Source organism: Trifolium pratense, linkage group LG2 (assembly GCF_020283565.1).
Source record: "Trifolium pratense cultivar HEN17-A07 linkage group LG2, ARS_RC_1.1, whole genome shotgun sequence".
NCBI lineage: Eukaryota > Viridiplantae > Streptophyta > Magnoliopsida > Fabales > Fabaceae > Trifolium > Trifolium pratense.
This window is the reverse complement of record NC_060060.1, coordinates 56,900,662-56,928,620: the sequence shown is the minus strand read 5'-3', so window position 1 is coordinate 56,928,620 and position 27,959 is coordinate 56,900,662. Positions and strand designations below refer to the sequence as shown.

Sequence of the window (27,959 nt, the reverse complement as noted above, 5' to 3'; positions counted from 1 at the left end):
TCTTTTGGCAACAATAGAAATGGATGATATCCCTTAAGTCAGGTAAAAAATGAAACATCATAATTGAGAATCTCTCAATATACAAATTTATACAATATAGAAGCACCTGAATATTAACTATTAAGGTTTCTTGCAAAACAAAACTCAAACTACATTTTTTTAGAACTCACCTATTAAAATGTATGAAATTTTCAAGCACTTTTTATGTAATTTTTATATTGCAACTAACTATTTTTTATGGTTCAATACAAATATAATATTAAAAAATTCAATACTACAATAATTAGCATGGGTCAAAGTCTGGTAAGTACTTATTGTTACTTAGTGAGATCCCTAGTTAAATATAATGTGAGCATGAAAGAGAAAGTTGTCAAAAATTAGTTGTTCAAATAACATTTCTCCATTAAATATGGTCTTCCGTCTTGCTTGATTTCCAAACAATGTGGAATTTCTTAGTATACCAAAACAACAGTAGAAGGATTCCAAACAATGGGGAATTTAATTTCTTAGTATACCAAAACAATAGTAGAAGGAAAGTGAATAGTATTTCAACAAGAGAGTATATATCATAAATCAATCCTGTCATAATATAAATGAACACATACTTTAAATTTGTAGTATGCACATCACCAATTCAACAAACCATTACATTACATGACACTAGAAATAACTTTTGGTTAGCATGCTTCTACATGAAGCACTTTGAGAATTGACTCTCTAAAATCCTACATGTGTATTTTCATCATGATCACCTCCAACATAGCAAGCTGCAATGTAATGCAATGAAATGTCAAATATCTTCCTATTATGAAGCATTGATGCTAAGATAAAAAATTGCACTCATCTCCCTTAAATTTGTCTAAATAACACATACACCCTTTATTATTTTATAATAAAAAAATACCGGCATTCACCCGTTTAACAATCATCTCCCCTCAATTAGATGTAGAGCTGTAAATTTAGGGGCGACCCAAAGGACTGTGCATTAAGCTGGACCAGTCTCTTTAATTACATGCCTAAAATATTTGGGCCAATTTGGCCCAACCCGACTGGCCCAATGGACTTGGGGCCCTTTTATATTTATGGGATAATTGAAACTGTTTACTTGTTAAAAATCCGAATTTGGCCCGGCCCAGCTTATTAGGCTCGATTGGGCCGCTAAATACGTGATTCAAAGAATCCATCGATTGGCCCCACCCAATCTGGTTTTTTGGCCCGCTTGGCTATGGTTACTGGTTAGTCAGCCGTGCGGACCGATTTGGCAACTCAAACTAGAGGCGATGTGTGTTTCACTTAAACAAACCACAGGGGAGGAGAATGATAAATAGATAACAAATGAAAGTGGTGAGTTTTTGTTTAAAAAGTAGTAGGAGTAGTATTGTGTTATTTAAGCATACTTTAAGGTAAATGCATATACCTTATGCTTACAAGTCTTTGCTTGGTGAATGCAACATAACTATACTGGATGGATCATTGTCGAGATCCTTAAGGCGTAGTTCAACATTCTTAAGATCACGAAGATGTTGCAAGATTTCTTGAAGCAAATCTTTTCCTTCATCACCACCATTTTGTATGGATCCCATACAATGTTGTAGAAACTCTCTATCTGTTTCAAGAGCTTGTAACCTGTCGTAAACGCGATCAACTTCTTCTTCAATACACACTTTCATGCTATCCATTTCACTTATTATTGGAACTGTGTTTTGCATTTGCATATCATTTGATCCATTCTCCAATTCTCTGTCATATGCAAATGCTTCTTCATCATTTTCATTGTCAGCTTCATCTAAATATGGAAGTAACTTCTTTGCCAAGCAACCATTAGAATAGTCTTCTTTGTCACCATATCTTGATGAACTCTCTTCAAGAAATTCTTCACCATCTTCCAATGAAACTATCTTTTCCTCTAATGCTTTGAGTTGATCTAAAATAGAAGCTTTTTCTTCCTCAAATTCTTCTAAAGTACTATCAAGTTCACTTACATGTTTTACACAATCTAATGCCATCTCTTCCAACTTAGAAACTGAATCATCAGCATTTTCATTGTTATCGTCTTCCTTTTCTTCATTGTTAAGATCGATCGATAATTCATCAGTGTATCCGGTGTTGCAACAAGAACAAGAAGAGTCTCTACTTCTTACACTTCCATCTTTCATTCTTCTCAACAAACTTAGTTTCTCTTTTGCTTCATATTCCATAACTTTTTCCCTATACTCTTCCAATTCTTTTTCAAGTTCTTGCTTCTCTCGCTCTCTTTTCGTCATTAAATCGTTCAAAAGCTGTAAAGCTTCTTGATCATATTCCGCCTGTTCTTCCATCATTCTTTGGTATTGCAATGCTTCCATCTGCATTGCTGCTTTTTCTTCCTGCAGCCTTGTAATCATTGCCATTGTTTGATTTGTAGCTATGGCTGATGCACTTCTCTCTTCTTCTAGTTCTTGATATATAACACTGAGAGCTCTTTGTTCGTTTTTTAGTGCTGTTTTTAGCCGGTCGATTGTTAACACCGGATCACCGGATTCAACCTCACTTGCAACACTACCATCCACAGATTCTTCTGCTCCTGATTCTCTTTTCTCATACAGCATCAATTTCCTATGCATGTAGAGCATTGCATCTGCTGAAGTAGGAGTTTCAGGAAGTTTATCTTCTTCTACTTCACATGTTTCTGGGCATTTTGATGATTGATGGATTGTTTCCTCCTCCACATTTTCAAATGATGTTGTTTTCTCAGCAATTTCATTATCGTTTACACCGATTTTATCGGTATCTGCATTGTTGTAGCTCAATTTCAGTTTAGAGGTATTGAAAAAGGAAACATTTGTCTTTGTTCTAGAATTGAATGCTTCATAATTTGATAATGCAAAATTAGTACTAGATGAAAAACTCACATAGATTGTTATTTGCAATGAATTCATCAAATGCATTAGGAACTTCAATGTCATCATCACTTGTAGAAGATTGATCTTCTGGTATGGATTGATCTTCTTCTGATGGAGACAGATTAGATGTGTGAGCAAATGCTGTAATTATGAATGTTTAAGACTATTTGTATAAACAGCTTAATTAAACACTTATAACACAAACCCTTATCATATAAGTGCTTATGTATAAGCTATTTTTATAACAAAAGATAAAATAAAGTCAAACTATTTTCATATATAAGCTATAAGCTATAAGATGTTTTCGCTATCCTGAAAAGCTTATGGAAATAAGCTGAAAACAGCTTATATACATGTGATAAGCTGTTTCCATAACCTTTCCCAAATAGTCTCATAAATGCTTATGCTTATGCTTATGCTAGTACATGTGATAAGCTGTTTGGCCTAGCTTTTTTTCCTCTTCTTTTGAGCTTATGCAAACAGCTTATGCAATTTTTATGTATTATTATAAGTTTTTCAAGTTAGTTTATGATAAAATAGCTTATAAAAATACAATTTTGACTAGTATGAACTTATAAAATAACATAAAACCTAATTTTTATTGCATAAGCTGTTTGCATAAGCTCAAAAGAAGAGGAAAAAAAGCTAGGCCAAACGGTACCTAAGTATGATAAATTAAGTTATTTTATGCAAATATATGATCACAATTAATATTGAACTAGCATAATAAGAGACATGAAACAACACATTTCATGCAATGTCTTTTTACCTGCTGAAGTATTTTCTTGTTCTTCCATATCTGCTTCTAAACTTTTCTCATCATTCGATAAACTGCGAGACATACTTAGCTTATTCTGAGAAATGAATTTTTCAAAGGCATTTTGAGCTTCAGCATCATCATCATCACTTGATTCAGATTCATCTTCTTCTGTGCATTCATACGAACAGATCGGTTCTTGAGATCGAAAAAGATCAACTGCATGAAACCAAAAACATGTCAATTTTTAGTCCCCAATAGAAGCATATTATGCATTTTGTTTTAAAGTGCCAAAAAACTATAAATCAAGCAATTTTTCTGTACCTTGTGCATTATCTGGTTCTTCTGTGACTGCTTCAATACTATTATCATCATTCACAGAAGTTTGAACTACTGAAATCTGATTTAACCCTTCAACTTCCAAAGTTTGAACTACATTCTCATCCATTGAGAGTAAAACTTCCCCTTCTAAGATACTCGGCCGCGGCTCAACTGGTAACTCACTTGCAAAAGTTTGAATCATCTGCTTCCCCTCCTTCGGATCCTCAATCAATTTGCATGATTCAAAATCTACACAAGTGATAGAGTCTATTAACTTAACAGGTGTCAACCGGTCGTCGCCACAAGCTACATAATTCTCAAAGTTCATACTGATTATTTCAATTGATCTATCTTCCAAGTGTGAAAGCTTCATAATAGGAGTATCAGAAAATGGATGAATAAAATTATCAGCACCACTTGGATCATCTTTCTTTTCAAAGTGCTTATTGATGATTTCAAGCGATCTATCTTGACAATGTGAAACCTGCATAATAGGAGAATCAGCAACACTTGGATCATCTTTTCCTGCATCCTTTTCATCAGAGTTCAAGTTTGAAACCGAACTCGATCGATCCTCAGCCACTTCTCTAAGTATAAAACTTTCAATATCAAAAAGTATCTGATGCTCATCTGATACCTCATCATCATGATCATGATCATGAACATGTTCTTGTCCATTGTTTATCTCAAATTCAAGATACTTATCACTTTCTTTATCATCATCTTCAATTGATTCAACAATGAGACAACCTTTGCTTAGATAGTTTCTATCATCCCAAGGAGGGTAAAATTGGTTTTTCAAGCACTCATTGCAGCAAGAACACCTATTTAAACTCTCACCATTTTCGTCATGTTTTTCAGGACTCGCCAATGAAATAAAACCAATCTTATGTCTCAAACCAAATAAATTCTCAACTTCATGATGATTTGGCCTAGAAGCCAAACAATTTTCACACATGCTTTTCACTTCTGATAATCTTTGATGATTTGAGCAGTAACCAAGGTTTGAAATCTCAGCTGCATGAGTCTCACAAACAAGATCAGTGCTATTCTCTGGCTGTAAAACATGATCAAGCCTTGAACAGAAAATACAAGGTGGTTTAAGGCCAAAGAATTTGGCAAATTTTGTGATGAAATAACTGAACAAAGAGTTTAGAAGAAGGAGTAATATTAAGATCCATTCAAGAAATGCATAAACTAGAATTACAACTATTTTGTTGTTGGTTTTTCTATGTAACATGGTTGCAAACTTGTTAGTAGTGTTGAAAGTTTGAATCAATATTATTATTATAGTTTAATAGAGTTTATTGAGTTTCTTAGGATTCCTATTGTTACTAGTTTTAACTATAGGAATTATGAGTATTAGTTGGTGTGTTACAAATTTAAGGTAGTTTAATTCTGATTTATGTTTATGTTTTTTATGTTATGTTTTTCATGTGTTTAAAGGATGATAATATCAATAAAATTGTGTGAGTTGTATTCCTCCTTCCTCTAAAAAAAACCAACAGTGGTATCTAGAGCTTTTTTCTTGAGGGACCTAGTGAGGTTGAGAGTTCCATCAAACACACACACACACAAAAAAAAAAAAAAAAAAAAAAAAGAGATCAAAATGCAATCAGAAAACTTAGCCATAAAATTGCCAGTTTTTTAGGGTAAAAATTATCACTTATGGGCAACCAGAATGGAAGCTTATCTTGAAGCTAATGATCTTTGGGAGGCTGTTGAGGATGAGTATGAGATTGATCCATTACCAGACAATCCAACGGTTGCACAAATTAAAATTCATAAGACGAAAAAGCAGCGAAAATCAAAGGCAAAGTCTTATCTCTTTTCTGCTGTTTCTGTAGCAATCTTTACAAGAATTATGACTCTGAAGTCAGCCAAAGCAATATGGGATTTTCTCAAGCAGGAGTACGAAGGAAATGAGAAAATCAAAGGGATGCAAGTGCTGAATTTGATCAGAGAATTTGAGATGCAACGGATGAAGGAATCAGAAACAATATCTGACAAACTTCTAAGCATCGTCAACAATGTAAGATTGCTTGGAACTGAATTTTCTGATACAAGAATAGTCCAAAAAATTCTTGTAACTGTTCCTGAGAGATTTGAGTCCACCATTTCTTCTCTAGAAAACTCCAAAGATTTGTCAACCATTACTTTGTCAGAATTGGTGTATGCTTTGCAAGCCCAAGAACAAAGGCGACTTATGAGGGAGGAAGGCACGATTGAAGGTGCTTTACAAGCAAAGTTGAAGTTCAATCAAGGCCACAAAGGAGAGAAGAAAAAGGCCCAATGGAACAACTTCCAGAAAGGAGAAGGTTCTAATAAATTGAGTAGTAAAGCTGAAGATGAGCAGACAAATTATCCTCCATGTCAGCATTGTGAAAAAACAAATCATCCACATTTCAGATGCTGGAGTAGACCTAATTTCCGTTGCAACAAATGCAATCAGCCGGGTCATATTGCAAAATTTTGCAAAAATGAAGTACAACCTAAAGTTGAGGCACAAGTGGCTGATCAAAATGAGGAGGAGGAATACTTATTTGCAGCAACATGTTTGTCTACCAACAAAAATAAGAAAAATTGGTTGGTTGATAGTGGATGCACACATCACATGGCCCATGATGAAGAGTTGTTCAAGAAGTTAGACAAAACAATTGTTTCAAAAGTTACCATTGGCAATGGACAAAGTGTTGATGTCAAAGGCAAGGGAGTTGTTGCCGTTGAAACTCTCTCAGGTACTAAATATATTTCTATATTTCTGATGTTTTATTTGTGCCTGAGTTGAATCAAAATTTGTTGAGTGTTGGACAAATGCTGGAAAAACACTACACTTTGCATTTTAATGACATGAAATGCACCATATTTGATCCTGTTGGTGGTGAACTAATGTCTATTAAAATGAGAAATAGAAGTTTTCCGATAGAGTGGAAGCAAACAGCAATGCATGCATCTACAAGTGTAGTAGAAGCCTCAAATAAAGAGAAGAACGGAATAGAAATTCTCCAAGGCCAAAACTCTAAAACTGCAGAAATTTTTTTTTATGATAATGCTAATTTTTCTGTTAAAAAGTGTGAACCTCATGCTGAAATTTTTGAAATGTGCAATGTTGCTATGGTCAATCCTTTGGGTGATGCAAATGTGGCAAGCATGGATGGTTGGAGAGTTGTCATGCAGGAGGAGAAAAATGAATCTTGGCAATTTGAAGACAAGCCAAGAGATCAAAAGTTGAATAATGTTAAGTGGGTTTATAGAACTAAACTTGATCATAATGGTTCTAAGAGCAAATTTCTGGAAAAATTGGTTGACAAAGGCTTTCGGGAACATGAAGTTTATTTTTCTAATGATTTTGCTCATGTGGCAAGTCATGAAGGGGCAAGTTTTGAAGCTGAGAAAATCTACAAAGTTCATTAGAGAAGTTGAGAAGTCCAAAGAAGAGAAATTTGAAGTCAATAACTATTGATTCAAGGAGGAGTGTTGAAAGTTTGAATCAATATTATTATTATAGTTTAATAGAGTTTATTGAGTTTCTTAGGATTCCTATTGTTACTAGTTTTAACTATAGGAATTATGAGTATTAGTTGGTGTGTTACAAATTTAAGGTAGTTTAATTCTGATTTATGTTTATGTTTTTTATGTTATGTTTTTCATGTATTTAAAGGATGATAATATCAATAAAATTGTGTGAGTTGTATTCCTCCTTCCTCTAAAAAAACCAACAAGTAGCCATTGATTTTTGCAACTTTCAAGACAAACAAACAATGTTGATTCTTGTAATTTGGTTTTATGGTTTTTATGTTTATGTTGATTCAAGTTTTCAATAGTACATAAAAGAAAACAAAACAGGTTGAAAAGAAAAGGCTTTGTAATTGGCAAAAGAAGAAGGGTCAGAGAAACATGGAATGGAAGTGATTCTGTCACTGTAACAGTAATGTTATGGAGAATCAATAATTAACTTTAGGATAAAGTGGATCTTACCAGTGGTATATTTATCTTTGGTTGTTTCATAGCCCGACATGATTATTAATAATAAAGAGACATACATATACATATTCAGTAAATATAGTGTGTTGATACCAGAACCTAATCAACACATCATGCTTATATAAAAGGATAAGTATCTACACAAACCAACTATCATCATGCTAGTCTAAAACAACTAAGCATGAGAAGAATCATAATGCTAAACCATCTTTCAATTTCATGTCCTCCAAAAAGGAGACTTGCTATAAAAGATACTTACAAAACAGAATTTCTTGTGACATCGACCATTTGGATAGATACGTACATATATATTCAAACAGATAAAATTGACAGAACATGGAAAACTACTTTAAAAGAAGGAGGGAACCCTACTAGCTAAATATGAACCAAAAGCAATCCATTTTATTACTGAAAATATGATTCTGAAGCTAAAATAATAACAACAGAATTAGCTGCCAAAGTAACTCGAGCAGAATTTAAAGTCTTGCACATAATGGCAGACAACAAAATAGCAACGTGAACTGAAAGGACAATGCTTCCATGATTGGTTACTAGTTGGCCACCCGTGCGTCCGCTCGGGAGTCGCAGCGTTGCCGCTCCTCACTTTATAACATGAAATAGTAATTTATTGAGAAGTAGATTAAAAGATAAAAAAATAGAAAGAATATAATATTTGGTGAAAAAATAGAAAAAGAATGATGGTAAAACTATCACCAAAAAATGTTAGGTCTCCGTATTAATATATGAGTATAAATATAGATAATATAGAAATTATGAAAAAAAATAAGCTGCCTTATTAATATATTAGTAAAAATATAGATCTTGTAAAAAAATACCAAAAACTTAGGTCCTTGTATTAAATATATGAGTATAAATATAGTCCCTTATAATTATTAAAAAATAGACAATCTTATTAACATGTTAGTGAAAATATAGGTCTCACAAAAATTATCAAAATAATTAGGTCATCATATTAAATATGAGTATAATCCGTAAAATTGTAAAAATATAAATAGCCAACACAAAATATAGGTTTCCACATTAATATATGAATATAAATAAAGGTACCACAAATGTTATAAAAAACACAGGTCTCGTAAAAATCAACAAAATAATTAGGTCCATGTATTAATATATATGAGAAATATTCTTGCATGGACCCGTGACCAAGGCTCCCATTTGGTCTATCCAATTAGCTTTTTACACATCATTAACATAAAAAATTAAATTGTTAAAAAATGTTTGGTCTTTTCTCTCCCCCAGTACGTTTTTTTCTTTTCCATCTCTGCAACTAATTTTGAGTTCTTTTTTTCAAATCTATGCAACATCACCTTTTTTTTACTTCATAACACAACATCACCTTTCTTTACAACATTTGTAAAAATTAAGCAATTTGAGCAATAAAACAAGATGCAGAAGAAATATGGAAAAAAAAACAAAAATATTATTTTGTCCCTTACAAAACCGAATCAAATGGAAATTAAAATTTAATAAGCATTTTCATCTCTTTCAAAGTTCTTGCAACTCTCTTCTTCAAGATCCATGGATGAAAGGAGCTAAAGGGTGTGAATGTTGTGTTGCAGAGATTGAGAAAGAAAGAAAACAATGGAGAGAGAAAAACGAATATTTTTTCACTTTTTTATTTTCTATTTTTATGATGTGTAAAAAGCTAATTGGATGAGACCAAATTTGTTGTTTTGGACTCATGATCATAGAAGAATTTCTCTATGATCTAGTATAACCCGTAAAATTATAAATAAAAAAATAACTTTATTAATATATGATTAAAAATTATGAAAGATTAGCTTGTATTAATATCATGAGTACAAATATATATCATGTAAATTATGAAAGAATGAGCAATCTTATTAATATATTAATAAAAAATATAGGTCTCGTAAAAATCAACAAAATAATTAGGTCTTGTATTAATATATGATCTAGTATAACCCGTAAAATTATAAAAAAAAAAATATTAATATATGATTAAAAATATAAGTCTAGTATAAATCACAAAATAAAATAAAATAGGTTCTCGTATTAATATATGAACATAAATATAGGTCCTACATAAAATATTAAAGAACATGAAACCTTATTAATAATAGGAAAAACATAGGTCCCTCAGAATTCACACAAAAGATTATGTCTCCGTTATTAATCATATGATTCGAGAACTTTATTAATACATGAGTAAAAATATAAGACCCGTAGATATAAACTAAAAAATTCGATTCCAATAATAATATGAATATAACCCGTAAAATTATTTAAAAAAATAGCCAACATAATATATATTAGTAAAAACACAAGTTTTGTGAAAATAAATATAGATTATGCAGAATGTATTAATGATCAATCTATTCCAAAACAATGGTTAATGTATCGATGACAAGTGAATTTTTTGTTCCGGTAAAATAAAAGGGAATTTATTTCTCAAAAAATTAGTCCTTATATGAACAACAAAAAATCTTCCAAAAAAAAAAACTTCTAAAAAATGTCATTTATTTTTCAACTTTGTATTTTATTCTTATTGTTTTCTTTTGGTAAAATATAGGTATCATCCGCGCGCAACTGCAAAGACTAATTCCCTCGAGATGACTGGGAATACTTATTGTTTTAAACTAACCATTTTTTTTACGGAAGTTTTTCAATTTTTCTCCCACCACATTCTCATATTAAATTAATTAAATGTATTCAATTGAACTAAAAATAAAAAATTAACTTAATTGAATATTGGGTTGAAGTCCATAAATCAAGTATAATGAAAGTAATCACCTCAGAAAAAATAATAAAATATTGAAATTATTTACTAACTTTCAAATATGACACAAAATACCCTTAAAAATGATGACGTGTCAAATATAATTAAGATTAGATCCTTGCAATCAAAAGTAAATAATATTTAAAGTAAAAGACAAAGAAATAAAGATAATAAAAATAAAAGGGGTGTGCGAGTAGACACACACGATAATTAAGTGTTTCGAATCCTCCTTCATTATTGCTTATAGTCTGCCGGATTAATTTCTATTAAAATAAGCTTAGTGTTACTATTCTTATTTCTATTGCAATATGAATAAAGTCTGATCAATGGTTGCTAGATTTTCCTTGGTTTTATAATATCGGCACCTTTAACGGGTTCAACCTTTAAAAAGAGCGTCATTACCTTTAGAAGTTCAATGTTTGACAGTTCTCTCTACTTGATTGATTTACCTAAACATGCAAAATTTAATTATATGCGAAAACAAAACATGTTCTTCAAAAGGAAGAAGCTATAGAGGAGAAATTGGTGCCGTAGGAAAAAAGATTTTGCTTCCATGGTATTCAAGTTTGTCTTTTATGGCAAGTCTGTGCCTCGATTTCTTTATCAGAGTTTTTTGTGATGAGGAAGACGAAGACGATGAAGATTTTGTACTGAAAGTATATTATTATTATTATTATTATTATTATTAGGAGAATGTTAACTTGTGCCCTTAAGAGCACATGTTAAGAAGATAAATGTGAAAAAAATTTATTGAACTTGTGGTGTATTCAATTATCTAAACATTAAATTCTTTATATCATTAAATACTATATTTCTATTTTTAGGTAGCTTAACATGTGCCCTTAGGACACAAGTTAACATGACCCTTATTATTATTATTATTATTATTATTATTATTATTATTATTATTATTATTATTATTATTATTATTATTATTATTATTATTATTATTATTATTATTATTATTATTATTATTATTATTATTATTATTATTATTATTATTATTATTATTATTATTATTATTATTATTATTATTATTATTATTATTATTATTATTATTATTATTATTATTATTATTATTATTATTATTATTATTATTATTATTATTATTATTATTATTATTATTATTATTATTATTATTATTATTATTATTATTATTATTATTATGCTTTGAAATGTATTTTACACCAAAAAAGCTCATGTGTTAGTTTTAGATAAGTTTAAATTAAAACAATATAATTTGAAATGTATTTTACACCAAAAAATTATGTAAATGAATAATAATTTATTGGAAAGTAAATCAAAAGATAAAAATCAGAAAGGATATAATATTTGGTAAAAAAAATAGAAAAAAAACAATGGTAAAACCATCACCAAAAAACCTTAGGTATCCGTATTAATATAATATAAATTTTGTTCAAAAAAATATATAAATATAGATAATGTACGTAGAAATTATGAAAAAATAGGCTACCTTATTAATATATTAGTAAAAACATAGGTCTTGTAAAAATCACCAAAAATCTATGTCCATGTATTCAATATATGAGTATAAATATAGTCCCGTAAAAATTATTAGAAAATAGGCAACTTTATTAATATGTTAGTGAAAATATAGGTCTCACAAAAATCATCAAAATAATTAGGTCACCGTATTAAATATTAAATATGAGTATAACCCGTAAAATTGTAAAAAAAAATAGACAACATAAAAAATAGGTTTTCATGTTAATATATGAGTATAAATATAGGTTCCGCATATATTATAAAAGAACGTGCAAGCTTATTAATATGAGTAAAAAACATAGGTCCCACAGAAATTACACAAAATATTATGTCATTGTATTAACATATGAGTATAAATATAGGTCTCACAAAAAATAGTAAAAAACTGAAAACTTTATTAATAAGAGTAAAAGCATATAACCCAAGCAGAAATCACACAAAAGATTAGATCATTGTATTAATATATGAGTATAAATATATGTCATGTAGAAATTATGAAAGAATTGACAACCTTATTAATATATTAATAAAAAACATAGGTCACATGATCTACTATAACTCGTAAAATTATAAAAAATTAAACAGCTTTATTAAAATATGACTAAAAATATAATCTTGTAGAAATAAATGTAGGTCCTACATTTATATATGAGTATAAATGAGTATAAATGTAGGTCCTACATAAATTATTAAAGAACAGAAAACCTTATTAATAAGAAGAAAAACATAGGTTCCTCAGAATTCACACAAAAGATTATGTCCTTGTATTAATATATGAGTATAACTCGTGTAAAATTAATAAAAATATATACAACTTTATTAATATATGAGTAAAAATATAAGATGCGTAGATATAACCACAAAAATTAGGTTTCCATATTAATATGAATATAACCCGTAAATTATTAAAAAAAAATAGACAACATAATATATTAGTAAACACAAGTTCCGTGCTACTAAATATAGATACTGCATAATGTATTGATGGTCAATCTATTCCAAAAGAATGACCAATGTATTGATGACAAGTGAATTTTTTGTTCCGATAAAATAAAAGGAAATTTATTTCTCAAAAAATTAATAATTAGTCTTTATATCAACCACAAAATATCTTCCCAAAAAAAAAATCTTCTAAAAAATGTGATTTATTTTTCAACTATTTACAACTTTGTATTTAATTCTTATATTTTTTTAAACTAAAAGTATCATCCGCGCAACCTTGTAGAGACCAATCCCCTCGAGATGACTGAGAATTCTTATTGTTTTAGTCTCATCATTTTTTCGGGAGTTTTTCAGTTTTTCTCCCACCATATTCTCATATTAAATTAATTAAATATAGGACAAAACTTAGAAACAGTTCCGTTTTTCTCCCACCATTTTCTCATATTAAATTAATTAAATATAGGACAAAACTTAGAAACAGTGCATAGGTACTGTTGATATTGTTCACCAATTAAAACGCGACACCTGAATTAATTTATTCGTCATTAATAATTTATTAAACTCTGTCAGTTCACCGTTATCTAAAAATCTAAAAGTGAAACTCGGTTTTTAATTTCCGCCATTGTTATCAACATTGATTGTATCAATGAAAGTGAAATCAACAACAACAACAACAACAATATAAACATGACAATAACCCCCAACCATGAAGAATCTTGCAACCATATAACATGGAGAGACTTTGATGAAAGGCCAACAAACTGAAATCGTTTGAGTTCTCCCTTGATGAAGATATATATATATATATATAAAAAAAAATAAGGATGTAACAAACTTAAAATAGCAACAAAAAAGGGAAAAATAAAGGATGTAATAGGTTTGTGTTTCTGAAAACTTCAGTATAATAACAATACATGAAATAAAGAAGAAAACAAACTCACGAAAAAAAATCATGATTTTAACTTCTAAAAGACTGATACAAACAACAGAAGTTAATAGATTGAGGAAGAAGAAAGAAATTGAAGAAGACAAAAAGAAAAATAAATAGAAGTTAAAATAGGATCAAATAATGAGAAGTTTTTTTCTACTGACTTTAAGAGTATGCATCAGGTAATGAGACAATACATGAAATAGAGAAGAAAAAAAAAACACCGGGAAAAAAATCATGATTTTCCCTTCTAAAAGATTGATACAAACACCAGAAGTTAATGGATTGAAGAAAAAGAAGAAGAAAGAAGAAAAATAAATGGAAGTTAAAATAGGAATCAGATGTAATGAGAAGTTTTTTTCTAATGACTTTGGGAGTAAGCACCAGGGAAGTTTTATTTTCTACTAACTGACTTTAGCAGTTAACATCAAATAATGAGTTTTTTCTATTGATTTTTAAATAAAGACACAAGTAACCCTAAATTCAATGATGTGTCAAACAATGAAAAAGGGGTAACTTGGTAACTTCTTTTGTATCTTCTTTTCTATTATAGGTAGATTATAGGTAGATAGGTAGAAGTTTTTTTCTAATGACTTTGGGAGTAAGCACCAGGGAAGTTTTATTTTCTACTAACTGACTTTAGCAGTTAACATCAAATAATGAGTTTTTTCTATTGATTTTTAAATAAAGACACAAGTAACCCTAAATTTAATGATGTGTCAAACAATGAAAAAGGGGTAACTTGGTAACTTCTTTTGTATCTTCTTTTCTATTATAGGTAGAAGTTTTTTTCTAATGACTTTGGGAGTAAGCACCAGGGAAGTTTTATTTTCTACTAACTGACTTTAGCAGTTAACATCAAATAATGAGTTTTTTCTATTGATTTTTAAATAAAGACACAAGTAACCATAAATTCAATGATGTGTCAAACAATGAAAAAGGGGTAACTTGGTAACTTCTTTTGTATCTTCTTTTCTATTATAGGTAGATGAAGAAACAAATTTCAATGACATCAGCAAACAATAAATGTCCAACCTATCAAGACAGTGCTTAGATTTTTTAACTTTTGGGGACTGAAATCATTGTTCCCAGACTTGGGCACTGGAATTTTGAAGTGCAACCCAACATCAATGCTTCAGCATTTGGAAAATGTTTTCAAAATTTATCAGAAATTGCAAGATTAGTTCTATTAAGATGGTCAGAAGGAAGGGCAGACACACAAATCCAAAGGATAAATGCAATGCAATGTAGGGAAAAAAATGATAACCTATTTGTTCCTGGTAGACTTCAGTAGAAGGATTAAAACTTTATTTCTAACATCTTGATCATACAGTAGATCTCTTGCAATCATTTCACGAAGAAAGCTTCTATGCTTTACAATTTTCACCTTTTTTAAGGAGGGAAGAAATAACTGTTTCATAAGCTTTAGCATTCAGAATGCAACCAATGTCTTCCATTTTGATAGCACGGTCAATGCTTCGTCAAACATTCCCGTTTTGCAAAATCCCTTGATTATAAGGGTATATGTATAGACATTTAGATTGTAGCCTTTGACCAAAAGATCTTTGAAAATCTCTAGTGCATCCTCTAGTCTTCCAACATTACACGATCCATCAATAAGAGCAGTGTACGATACCGCATTAGGAATAATTTTTCTGCTATGCATTTCATTGAAGAGATTAATGGCTTCATCTACCATTTTAATCTTACAAAATCCATTAATCACGATAGTGTAGCTCCGAACGTTAGGAGCCACTCCCATGACCCATCTGAGCCATACTGCCATAGTGTTTGATAATTTGAAAGAAACAATGTGTGTCAATGTGCAAGTTTAAAAACAATGTGTCAAAAAACAAAAGTGCAAAATACAAAACCGCATCTAGAGAGTCTCGAGTGTTTTTTAATAACTATTTTCTCCGCAAACATATGATCCAAATGCTACCAACACTGTTTTTGTTGTTTGAGGTTTAAATATTTTGTGATGATGTTAAAAATGACTTCGATTGTTGGCAGACAACACAAAAAGTAAACACCTCCACTATAATTTGTATAAATATTTTAACATGATAAGGTAAAAAATGTGTACTTTACTATTGATGATTTGAAATCCGCATCGATTCTTTGGTACTGACAGGGCGGAGGTTGCACTAGCTCCAACTCCTTTCTCCTGCAGAATTTGATTAAAGGTTTTGGACTTCAAATGATAGATAAATATTTTTACATGATAAGGTAAAAACTGTGTCCTATACATGCTTGACAGGGCCAAACTGACCAAATGGATTGTTCTGATCTTCTGGCCTCAAACCAAGCATCACAGTAGAAGCAACCATAGAGAGGACAAACCATAGAAACTTAGATAAGGAACCAAATGAAATAAGAAAAAAAGTTCATAACCTTGATCTACACGATAGTAATGCAAGAAACAACATCAAATAACTACTTGTATAACTTTGAATTCATTTGTAAATCCCTGAAATATTCGTACAGGTTCCTGACCTCTGTAACAGCCACTAGGCTTGGCTTTATACTAAAAGCAGGAATGTGGCAGCAGTTTAAACCAACCATATAATTCTAAAATAAGGGAACTGTACGTTACAACATTAGGAATATTTTTTCTAACCATATCATTCTAAAATATTAAAAAACTCCAAACCAAAATTTAAGATAAATTATCATCCAAAACTGCAGCACCAGCAGTTATGTAGAAAATAGAATCATGCTCCCTCCTTCTGCATGCAAGTTTAAAACTCTAAGCCTAGTGACCAAACAACTTGAAGACCATTCCAGTTCTCAATATTAGTCTTTAATGCATATTTGAGTAGATTATGCAGCTGCAATGAGGCCTTAGTTACTCATTAGACAGTAATTTAATGTAACCACAAGAGCAATTAAAGTCATTTTCAGCTTACTTCGCTTAAGGGCAAAGCCAAACTTATGTCTGTTGTTTACAGTTCAGGTCTTAGAAACTCAACCTTAAGCTTATCATTCTAAAACAGATAAGCTTCGTAAGATTAGAACTATAATGCAGAAGTATAAGTATTAAAAAGAAAAATAATAATAAGCTTACTTGTTCTGTCCCAATTCAATTTAGTATCCCTAAGATAGGCTCAACAGAACAAATCTTAATTAACCCAGTTTCCTACGACCAACACATCTTCTTAAGCTCAATTAAGAACAATAAATTCTGTCCAAAAAGTGCAGACATTAGAATTTTGCAGCAAAACAGATATTGCAGAGAAACGTTTCAGCTAATAATTTCATTACAAGCCACACACATAATCATTTCAAGTATTAAACTCACAAACCAAGCCACAACTAGTTACTTCTTTGGTCATGATAATGCAATGAATAACAAGATATTATATTTCCCAAGCCATAACAAGTTTGCTTTCAGTCTCTAGACCTGTATCCATGATCCAATTCCCTCAGATATCACATGTATTCTACTTCTGTATTGAAATGAAATTTTGACTATATAAAGTTTCTAGATATTGGCTAGAGCAAGTGTAATACAATTAGTACAAATTGAACCCAACAACACTCTTATGACATTAATAATTTTCATATCCTACTAATTTCTCCAAGTTGGAACATGCCGATCAAGTAGTCGGGAAATATAAACACACTTAGCCAAAAGAGATAACAAAACCCTTCTTTCCATTGGGTGAAGCAACTACATAAATGAAATGATGAAACAATGTTGAAACACAAATTCAAAATAATAATGTACAGTAGACAAATATCATACCTAGTTTTAGTCTTACAACAGACCTCTTGAAATCATTTCACGAAGAAGTTTCTCCGCCTTATCATTTTCATCGTTATCAAATAGAGAACGGATAATAATTTCATACGTTGCGGCATTTGGAATGCAACTATTGTCTTTCAGTTTTGATAGTATGGCCAATGCTTCATCAAGAAACCCATTTTTACAAAACCCATGGATCATAGCAGTATATGTATAGACATCAAGATTGTAGCCTTTGACCAGAAGATCCTCAAAAACCTTTTGAGCGTCATTCAATCTTCCACCTTTACACAATCCATCAATAAGAATATTATATGTGCACATGTTTGGTTGAATACCCATATCTTTAATTTTTGTTAATAAAGCAATTGCCTTGTCAACATGGTGGTTTTTGCACAAAGCATCCAATATAGAACTGTAAGTAATTATATTAGGTGGTTGACCTCTATCATACATCTCATCGACAAGCTCCAAAGCATATGAGATTCTTCCCGATTTGCACAAACCATCAATAAGGGAACTGTAAGTTATCGTATCAGGAATAATTTTTCTACAAAGCATTTCATTGAAGAGATTCATGGCTTCATCTACCATTTTAATCTTACAAAATCCATTAATCATGATATTGTAGCATTGAACATCAGGAACCACTCCCATCTGAGCCATAGTGTTGAATATACCATTGGCCTTGTTAATTTCTTTAACTAAGCAATATCCATCCATTAAAGAGTTATAAGTAACAACATTAGGTTTAAGACCTTTTCTCATCATCATAGCAAACATATTTTTAGCTTCTTTCACTTTTCCTTCTTTACAAAATGCATCAACCAATATATTAAAGGTATAAATATTATGGTTGATGTTTTCCGATACCATTTTATTAAACAGATGAATTGCTTCTTTTAACCGACCTACGATGCAAAAGCCATTAATTAAAGTACTGTAAGTGACTACATCAGGAGAAAGTTTCTTAGCAATCATTTCAGAGTATAAATGAAAAGCATGATTAACAAGTTTATCCTTGCACATACTATCAATAATTGCATTGTACATTACCACATTAGGTTGAAGCAGTTTCTCATCAACTCGTCTCAGCAGTTGTAGGGCTGTTCTTGTTTGTCCAAGTTTACATAACCCATTGATCAAGGTCCCATAACTAACTTGATCTAACCGGAATCCCTGCGCTACGACCTTATCATGAAAGTTGAATGCTTTATGGATCTGACCTTTGAGACAGAGACCCTTGATGAGTGTATTAAAGGTTATGACATTTGGATGAAAACCCTTTTTGAGAATGTTGGCAAATACAGAAAAGGAAAGAGAGATTTGACCTAATTGAGAAAAACAATTGATCAATATACTCAAAGTGACCAAGTTTGAGGAAATTCCATTTAATTCCATCTCTCGATGAAGTGAAACAACAGTGGAGTATTGATTGAGTTTGACAAGGGAACCTAAAATTTTACCAAATTGAATGATGGGTGGTGTAGGATTTTGATGCACTAATTGATTGAATTTGGAAACGAGATTTTCTTCGTCTTTGTCTTGAGAGTATAGTGTTGTTGTAGTTGAAGAGGAGAAGAATCGAATCAAATTAGTGTTTTCGAGTTTTTGAAAATGACGAGAAGAAGCAACATACGACATTTTTTTTTTTTTTGACAGTAGCAACATACGACATGGTTTTTGGTTTAAAATGAAAATCGAACAACAAGGAAGAAGTGAGCTTTGCCTATCTATGTAAAATGGGTACCTGGGTTGGGTAGCGCTATTTTTGTAAAATGGGTAGTGCTTTTTTGGTTAAATGGGTGGTGAATTTTTTAAATAATATTTATATTGATCATATTAAAGAAATGGGTAGCGTTGTACCAAAAACATGAAAAAGAAATGGGTAGTGTTTTTTTTTTGTTAAATATGCATTTTTTATGGTACATAGTTTAATAAATCTAATATATTAATTAAATAAATGGATCAAATACATTATTAAATTAATTTTCGTTAAAGATTTTTTAATTTGGGGCATTTTGGTACTTTCAAATATAATTAACATTTCGATCTTTCTCTTATACAAAACAATATCTTAAGGGTGCGTTTGATTTGTAAAGAAATAAGGGATAGGACAGAACAAAAATAATTGTTCAGCGTTTGATTTAAAAAAGGAAAAAGGACAGCACAAAAAAAGTCACGGAGGACAGGACAACTATCCATTTTTTTGTTACTCACTAAAGTGGGGGACAACTTTAAGCCACTAGGTTTGGTCTAGTGGCGAGGGGTTTGGCTAGTATGTTATAGGTCATGGGTTCGATTCCCACTCATTGTAAACAAAAAAAAAGTGGGGGACAACTTTTTGTCCAGCGGACAAATAAACAAAAAATACGTTTTTATCCTTTAGGTTATCTCGTTGCCTCTTCCTGAAATTTTTTTCCTACCCGACAATTATTCTTTTACCCCTACAAACACATTTTTCTTCCAATATTACTCTTTTAATTGTTTGACTTCAACCCTACAATTTTTTTTTGCCACGCAAAAAAAATTTATAGTCAAATTTTCATACCGGAAAACTTTAATAAAAAATTCCGGGAGGAAAAAAAAATCTGGAATTTCTAGCGTGCGTTGTTCAAGAGTATTGCAACATATCTGATTGCTACAAAACCAATATTTGAAAGGATTTTGATAGTACCCATCAACGAGGCAGTATCAAAATCTTTGGTTGCTCTTCATGAATTTTGATACCAGTTTATTGTATCCAAATCCCCTATCTCTATGGGAATTTTCACTTCTCACTCCCTTCACCCATTTTCAATTTCTTCGCTCAATTCAATTCCGGCGGCGACGGTGAAAACGGCGGCGACGGTGGAGAGGAGAGAAAAAGCAAAGAGAAAAGGGGCTAGATCCATAATTAGTTGTTGTTGAACGAGAAAAGGGAAATTTGATTTGAGATTGGGGATTAGAGATTTGGAAACTGGAATTGGATTGAGAGTGAGAAGGACCGAGGTGTTAGTTTCTCATGATGTTGGAGATTTCTGGGTTTATGAGATGAAGATGATGTTGGGATTTTTTTATTAATTTTTTTTTTTCCAGAAAAGAAGATGAAGATTATGAACATTGTTCATCAAATTATGAGATGGTTTAATTTTAATTAGAATTTTTTTTTAAAAAAAAAAGTAAAATTATGCATTTTTTAACTAAAAAATCATTGTACATTAAAAAGGACATTACAGTAAATTTTGTATTATTTTGTCCAGTACTTAACATATCAAATAAGGTACGGTACAAAATTGTTTGTCCTGTACATCGATCATCAAACAAAGTGCAGTACAAAAAATTGTCTTGTAACTCAGTCACTTGTCCAGTATTGTTCTGTCCGGTAATCATCTTTTTGCAAATCAAACGCACCCTAAATCTACTCAATTTCTATCTTCTTATACTCTCTCTCACCCTTTTCTCTCTTCTCATTTTCTCTTCACACCCAAACATACCCTAAATCTTTTGGCAGCTATGGAAATTGATGATATATCTTTGAGCCATGCAAAAATTGAAGAACCACAATTGAGAATCTCTTAATATACAAATCCATGCAACATAGAAGCACTTGAATATTAGCTACTAAGGTAGATTTTAATCATTATCAACGCTTCTTGCAAAATAAAACTCATAGATTATATCTTTTTGGAAGTCACATATTAAGTTGGACCCTAATCATTATCAAAGTTTTTTTTTTCTTTTACAAGAATTCTCTTTGCAAGCTAGATATGATGACAACTTAGATCTTTTGGCAACAATAGAAATGGATGATATCCCTTAAGTCAGGTAAAAAATGAAACATCATAATTGAGAATCTCTCAATATACAAATTTATACAATATAGAAGCACCTGAATATTAACTATTAAGGTTTCTTGCAAAACAAAACTCAAACTACATTTTTTTAGAACTCACCTATTAAAATGTATGAAATTTTCAAGCACTTTTTATGTAATTTTTATATTGCAACTAACTATTTTTTATGGTTCAATACAAATATAATATTAAAAAATTCAATACTACAATAATTAGCATGGGTCAAAGTCTAGTAAGTACTTATTGTTACTTAGTGAGATCCCTAGTTAAATATAATGTGAGAATGAAAGAGAAAGTTGTAAAAAATTAGTTGTTCAAATAACATTTCTCCATTAAATATGGTCTTCCGTCTTGCTTGATTTCCAAACAATGTGGAATTTCTTAGTATACCAAAACAACAGTAGAAGGATTCCAAACAATGGGGAATTTAATTTCTTAGTATACCAAAACAATAGTAGAAGGAAAGTGAATAGTATTTCAACAAGAGAGTATATATCATAAATCAATCCTGTCATAATATAAAGAGACGTACATATACATACTCAGTAAATATAGTGTGTTGATATCAGAACCTAATCAACACATCATGCTTATATAAAAGGATAAGTATCTACACAAACCAACTATCATCATGCTAGTCTAAAACAACTAAGCATGAGAAGAATCATAATGCTAAACCATCTTTCAATTTCATGTCCTCCAAAAAGGAGACTTGCTATAAAAGATACTTACAAAACAGAATTTCTTGTGACATCGACCATTTGGATAGATACTTACATATATATTCAAACAGATAAAATTGACAGAACATGGAAAACTACTTTAAAAGAAGGAGGGAACCCTACTAGCTAAATATGAACCAAAAGCAATCCATTTTATTACTGAAAATATGATTCTGAAGTTAAAATTATAACAACAGAATCAGCTGCCAAAGTAACTTGAGCATAATTTAAAGTCTTGCACATAATGGCAGACAACAAAATAGCAACGTGAACTGAAAGGACAATGCTTCCATGATTGGTTATGAAGAAACAAATTTCAATGACATCAGTAAACAATAAATGTCCAACCTATCAAGACAGTGCTTGGATTTTTTAACTTTTGGGGACTGAAATCATTGTTCCCAGACTTGGGCACTGGAATTTTGAAGTGCAACCCAACATCAATGTTTCAGCATTTGGAAAATGTTTTCAAAATTTATCAGAAATTGCAAGATTAGTTCTATTAAGATGGTCAGAAGGAAGGGCAGACACACAAATCCAAAGGATAAATGCAATGCAATGTAGGGAAAAAAATGATAACCTATTTGTTCCTGGTAGACTTCAGTAGAAGGATTAAAACTTTATTTCTAACATCTTGATCATACAGTAGATCTCTTGCAATCATTTCACGAAGAAAGCTTCTATGCTTTACAATTTTCACCTTTTTTAAGGAGGGAAAAAATAACTGTTTCATAAGCTTTAGCATTCAGAATGCAACCAGTGTCTTCCATTTTGATAGCATGGTCAATGCTTCGTCAAACATTCCCGTTTTGCAAAATCCCTTGATTATAATGGTATATGTATAGACATTTAGATTGTAGCCTTTGACCAAAAGATCTTTGAAAATCTCTAGTGCATCCTCTAGTCTTCCAACATTACACGATCCATCAATAAGAGTAGTGTACGATACCACATTAGGAATAATTTTTCTGCTATGCATTTCATTGAAGAGATTAATGGCTTCATCTACCATTTTAATCTTACAAAATCCATTAATCACGATAGTGTAGCTCCGAACGTTAGGAGCCACTCCCATGACCCATCTGAGCCATACTGCCATAGTGTTTGATAATTTGAAAGAAACAATGTGTGTCAATGTGCAAGTTTAAAAACAATGTGTCAAAAAACAAAAGTGCAAAATACAAAACCGCATCTAGAGAGTCTCGAGTGTTTTTTAATAACTATTTTCTCCGCAAACATATGATCCAAATGCTACCAACACTGTTTTTGTTGTTTGAGGTTTAAATATTTTGTGATGATGTGAAAAATGACTTTGATTGTTGGCAGACAACACAAAAAGTAAACACCTCCACTATAATTTGTATAAATATTTTAACATGATAAGGTAAAAAATGTGTACTTTACTATTGATGATTTGAAATCCGCATCGATTCTTTGGTACTGACAAGGAGGAGGTTGCACTAGCTCCAACTCCTTTCTCCTGCAGAATTTGATTAAAGGTTTTGGACTTCAAATGATAGATAAATATTTTTACATGATAAGGTAAAAACTGTGTCCTATACATGCTTAGCAGGGCCAAACTGACCAAATGGATTGTTCTGATCTTCTGGCCTCAAACCAAGCATCACAGTAGAAGCAACCATAGAGAGGACAAACCATAGAAACTTAGATAAGGAACCAAATGAAATAAGAAAAAAAGTTCATAACCTTGATCTACACGATAGTAATGCAAGAAACAACAATTGTAAATCAAATCAAATAACTACTTGTATAACTTTGAATTCATTTGTAAATCCCTGAAATATTCGTACAGGTTCCTGACCTCTGTAACAGCCACTAGGCTTGGCTTTATACTAAAAGCAAGAATGTGGCAGCAGTTTAAACCAACCATATAATTCTAAAATAAGGGAACTGTACGTTACAACATTAGGAATATTTTTTCTAACCATATCATTCTAAAATATTAAAAAACTCCAAACCAAAATTTAAGATAAATTATCATCCAAAACTGCAGCACCAGCAGTTATGTAGAAAATAGAATCATGCTCCCTCCTTCTGCATGCAAGTTTAAAACTCTAAGCCTAGTGACCAAACAACTTGAAGACCATTCCAGTTCTCAATATTAGTCTTTAATGCATATTTGAGTAGATTATGCAGCTGCAATGAGGCCTTAGTTACTCATTAGACAGTAATTTAATGTAACCACAAGAGCAATTAAAGTCATTCTCAGCTTACTTCGCTTAAGGGCAAAGCCAAACTTATGTCTGTTGTTTACAGTTCAGGTCTTAGAAACTCAACCTTAAGCTTATCATTCTAAAACAGATAAGCTTCGTAAGATTAGAACTATAATGCAGAAGTATAAGTATTAAAAAGAAAAATAATAATAAGCTTACTTGTTGTTCTGTCCCAATTCAATTTAGTATCCCTAAGATAGGCTCAACAGAACAAATCTTAATTAACCCAGTTTCCTACGACCAACACCTCTTCTTAAGCTCAATTAAGAACAATAAATTCTGTCCAAAAAGTGCAGACATTAGAATTTTGCAGCAAAACAGATATTGCAGAGAAACGTTTCAGCTAATAATTTCATTACAAGCCACACACATAATCATTTCAAGTATTAAACTCACAAACCAAGCCATAACTAGTTACTTCTTTGGTCATGATAATGCAAGGAATAACAAGATATTATATTTCCCAAGCCATAACAAGTTTGCTTTCAGTCTCTAGACCTGTATCCATGATCCAATTCCCTCAGATATCACATGTATTTTACTTCTGTATTGAAATGAAATTTTGACTATAAAAGTTTCTAGATATTAGCTATTGTTGATAAAAAAACATTGGCTAGAGCAAGTGTAATACAATTAGTACAAATTGAACCCAACAACACTCTTATGACATTAATAATTTTCATATCCTACCAATTTCTCCAAGTTGGAACATGCCGATCAAGTAGTCGGGAAATATAAACACACTTAGCCAAAAGAAATAACAAAACCCTTCTTTCCATTGGGTGAAGCAACTACATAAATGAAATGATGAAACAATGTTGAAACACAAATTCAAAATAATAATGTACAGTAGACAAATATCATACCTAGTTTTAGTCTTACAACAGACCTCTTGAAATCATTTCACGAAGAAGTTTCTCCGCCTTATCATTTTCATCGTTATCAAATAGAGAACGGATAATAATGTCATATGTTGCGGCGTTTGGAATGCAACTATTGTCTTTCAGTTTTGATAGTATGGCCAATGCTTCATCAAGCAACCCATTTTTACAAAACCCATGGATCATAGCAGTATATGTATAGACATCAAGATTGTAGCCTTTGACCAGAAGATCCTCAAAAACCTTTTGAGCGTCATTCAATCTTCCACCTTTACACAATCCATCAATAAGAATATTATATGTGCACATGTTTGGTTGAATACCCATATCTTTAATTTTTGTTAATAAAGCAATTGCCTTGTCAACATGGTGATTTTTGCATAAAGCATCTAATATAGAACAATAAGTAATTATATCAGGTGGTTGACCTCTATCATGCATCTCATTGACAAGCTCCAAAGCATATGAGATTCTTCCTGATTTGCACAAACCATCAATAAGGGAATTGTAAGTTACCACATCAGGTATAATTTTTCTGCAATGCATTTCATTGAAGAGATTGATGGCTTCATCTACCATTTTAATCTTACAAAATCCATTAATCATAATACTGTAGCTATGAACATCAGGAGCCACTCCCATCTGAGCCATAGTGTTGAATATACCATTGGCCTTGTTAATTTCTTTAACTAAGCAATATCCATCCATTAAAGAGTTATAAGTAACAACATCAGGTTTAACACCTTTTCTCATCATCATAGCAAACATATTTTTAGCTTCTTTCACTTTTCCTTCCTTACAAAATGCATCAACCAACGTATTAAAGGTATAAATATTATGGTTGATGTTTTCCGATACCATTTTATTAAACAAATCAATTGCTTCTTTTAACCGACCTACGATGCAAAAGCCATTAATTAAAGTATTGTAAGTGACTACATCAGGAGAAAGTTTGTTAGCAATCATTTCAGAGTATAAATCAAAAGCATGATTAACAAGTTTATCCTTGCACATACTATCAATAATTGCACTGTACATTACCACAGTAGGTTGAACCAGTTTCTCATCAACTCGTCTCAGCAGTTGTAGGGCTGCACTTGTTTGTCCAACTTTACATAACCCATTGATCAAGGTCCCATAACTAACATGATCTAACCGGAATCCCTGCGCTACGACCTTATCATGAAAGTTGAATGCTTTATGGATCTGACCTTTGAGACAGAGACCCTTAATGAGTGTAGTCAATGTTATGACATCTGGATGAAAACCCTTTTTGAGAATGTTGGCAAATACAGAAAAGGAAAGAGAGATTTGACCTAATTGTGAAAAACAATTGATCAATATGTTGGAAGTGACTAAATCTGAGGAAATTCCATTTAATTCCATCTGTCGATGAAGTGAAACAACAGTGGAGTATTGATTGAGCTTAACAAAGGAACCTAAAATTTTGTTAAATCGGAAGATGGATGGATTGTTCTGAAGGAGCAATTGATTGAATAAGCAAACGAGATTTTGTTCGTCTTTATTTTGGTTGTGGAATTGAGAGTATAGGCTTTTAGGTGAAGAGGAGAAGAAGCGAATGAATTTAGGGTTTTGGAGTTTTTGAAAATTAGGAGAAGAAGCAACATACGACATTGTTGTTTGTTTGGTTTAAAATGAAAATCGATTAATCTTAAATGAATAATGTTTATGACAATGTGATTGAAATCTTGAATGAATGATAATTTAATCTCAATGTGTAGGGGTTTTCACGGTGAGGCTTATCCAAGTGTAGAAGTGGGAAGCCCGGCCTAAAGTATTTCTCTGCATAGAATTGGCCAAAAATAAATTTATAAGTATATTTAATTAAATAAGTTACTCCCTCCGTCCCAAATTATAAGGGAAAAAAACCCTTTTTTTTGTCCAAAATTATAAGGAAGAAAGTCATTTTCAAGAATATTTTTTCCTTATTCTCATAAAATTTACCTTTTTCTCAATAAACAAAAACCAATAAAAATTGTTTTTACATCTTCCTATGCAACTTATTCCAAACAAAAACATATTTCAAATTCTCATGTTTTACTTTTTCTTAATAAGTGTGATTTTTTTATTTTCTCTTATAATTCTGGACGGAGGGAGTAGATTGCAGTACAATAAAAAAACATTTTAGCCTATTAGATCGGTCTATTTAAGTTATATGCATAATATTTTTTTTTTTTAAGAAGCCAAAATGGAATATATTAACACAAACAGCCTCCCCAACACAAGACGTACCGAGGTAGACTCAAAAAGTTTACAATAGAGTCATAGAGATGCAAACACAATCAAATCATACAAGACCCAAACACAACAATGAACTAGACCACCAGCTATGGTAATTCGAAGCTAACGTAATACTCGTCGACTTCGACCACCTAAAGGAGAAAAGTTTGATCTTATCCAACAAAAGATGAGGTGTGCCCGTTGAGCCTTTGA

General features: G+C 31.3%; 4 protein-coding genes across 15 annotated transcripts in view; all 4 read right to left on the bottom strand.

Annotated features, from left to right (window-relative positions):
* Positions 1-17,253, bottom strand: part of LOC123911130 (myosin-binding protein 3-like) — a 38,698-nt gene extending 21,445 nt beyond the window's left edge. The window contains exon 1 of the mRNA XM_045962484.1: positions 17,152-17,253. The gene's annotated coding sequence lies outside the window, so the exon portion shown is untranslated. The remainder of the gene's footprint in view (positions 1-17,151) is intronic.
* LOC123911132 (myosin-binding protein 3-like) lies at positions 535-5,490 on the bottom strand. Of its 2 annotated transcripts, none has more exons than XM_045962487.1 (5): positions 3,964-5,490; positions 3,652-3,858; positions 2,892-2,987; positions 1,418-2,770; positions 535-767 (listed from the first exon to the last, which is right to left on the bottom strand). In XM_045962487.1, exons 1-4 carry the CDS (start codon positions 5,198-5,200, stop codon positions 1,425-1,427), a joined length of 2,886 nt encoding a protein of 961 aa, XP_045818443.1. In that variant the 5' UTR covers positions 5,201-5,490; the 3' UTR covers positions 535-767; positions 1,418-1,424. The 2 variants fall into 2 exon arrangements, with proteins under 2 accessions (XP_045818443.1, XP_045818442.1); XM_045962486.1 differs by having other exon boundaries at positions 536-767; positions 2,892-2,990; positions 3,964-5,489.
* LOC123911133 (pentatricopeptide repeat-containing protein At1g12300, mitochondrial-like) lies at positions 16,496-19,503 on the bottom strand. 4 transcript variants are annotated; one of them, XR_006810374.1, is made up of 2 exons: positions 16,994-19,503; positions 16,496-16,915 (listed from the first exon to the last, which is right to left on the bottom strand). XR_006810374.1 is itself a non-coding variant. In XM_045962488.1 (2 exons), the coding sequence occupies exon 1, from the start codon at positions 19,501-19,503 to the stop codon at positions 17,845-17,847; it is 1,659 nt and encodes a 552-aa protein (XP_045818444.1). In that variant the 3' UTR covers positions 16,496-17,268; positions 17,833-17,844. The 4 variants fall into 4 exon arrangements, 3 of the variants coding, with proteins under 3 accessions (XP_045818444.1, XP_045818446.1, XP_045818447.1); XM_045962488.1 differs by having other exon boundaries at positions 16,496-17,268; positions 17,833-19,503; XM_045962490.1 differs by having other exon boundaries at positions 16,496-17,757; positions 17,833-19,476.
* A 2,660-nt stretch (positions 19,504-22,163) lies between these two features.
* LOC123911135 (putative pentatricopeptide repeat-containing protein At1g12700, mitochondrial) lies at positions 22,164-27,320 on the bottom strand. Of its 8 annotated transcripts, XR_006810378.1 has the most exons (4): positions 25,491-27,257; positions 24,784-24,903; positions 24,626-24,703; positions 24,133-24,547 (listed from the first exon to the last, which is right to left on the bottom strand). XR_006810378.1 is itself a non-coding variant. In XM_045962495.1 (3 exons), exons 1-2 carry the CDS (start codon positions 27,138-27,140, stop codon positions 25,503-25,505), a joined length of 1,518 nt encoding a protein of 505 aa, XP_045818451.1. In that variant the 5' UTR covers positions 27,141-27,256; the 3' UTR covers positions 24,133-24,903; positions 25,491-25,502. The 8 variants fall into 8 exon arrangements, 3 of the variants coding, with proteins under 3 accessions (XP_045818451.1, XP_045818449.1, XP_045818450.1); XR_006810379.1 differs by lacking the exons at positions 24,133-24,547; positions 24,626-24,703 and adding an exon at positions 22,164-23,870; XR_006810377.1 differs by having other exon boundaries at positions 24,626-24,903.
* Positions 27,321-27,959: the final 639 nt, after the last annotated feature.

Coding starts and splice junctions, on each gene's coding strand:
- LOC123911133 (XM_045962488.1), bottom strand. CDS start 19,503: ATGTTGCTACTGTCAAAAAAAAAAAAAATGTCGTATGTTGCTTCTTCT.
- LOC123911132 (XM_045962486.1), bottom strand. CDS start 5,200: ATGTTACATAGAAAAACCAACAACAAAATAGTTGTAATTCTAGTTTAT. Junction 2,991..3,651: donor ACAAGAAAATACTTCAGCAG/GTAAAAAGACAT, acceptor TGTCTCCATCAG/AAGAAGATCAATCCATACCA. Junction 2,771..2,891: donor CATTGCAAATAACAATCTAT/GTGAGTTTTTCA, acceptor ACAACAATGCAG/ATACCGATAAAATCGGTGTA.
- LOC123911135 (XM_045962493.1), bottom strand. CDS start 27,140: ATGTCGTATGTTGCTTCTTCTCCTAATTTTCAAAAACTCCAAAACCCT.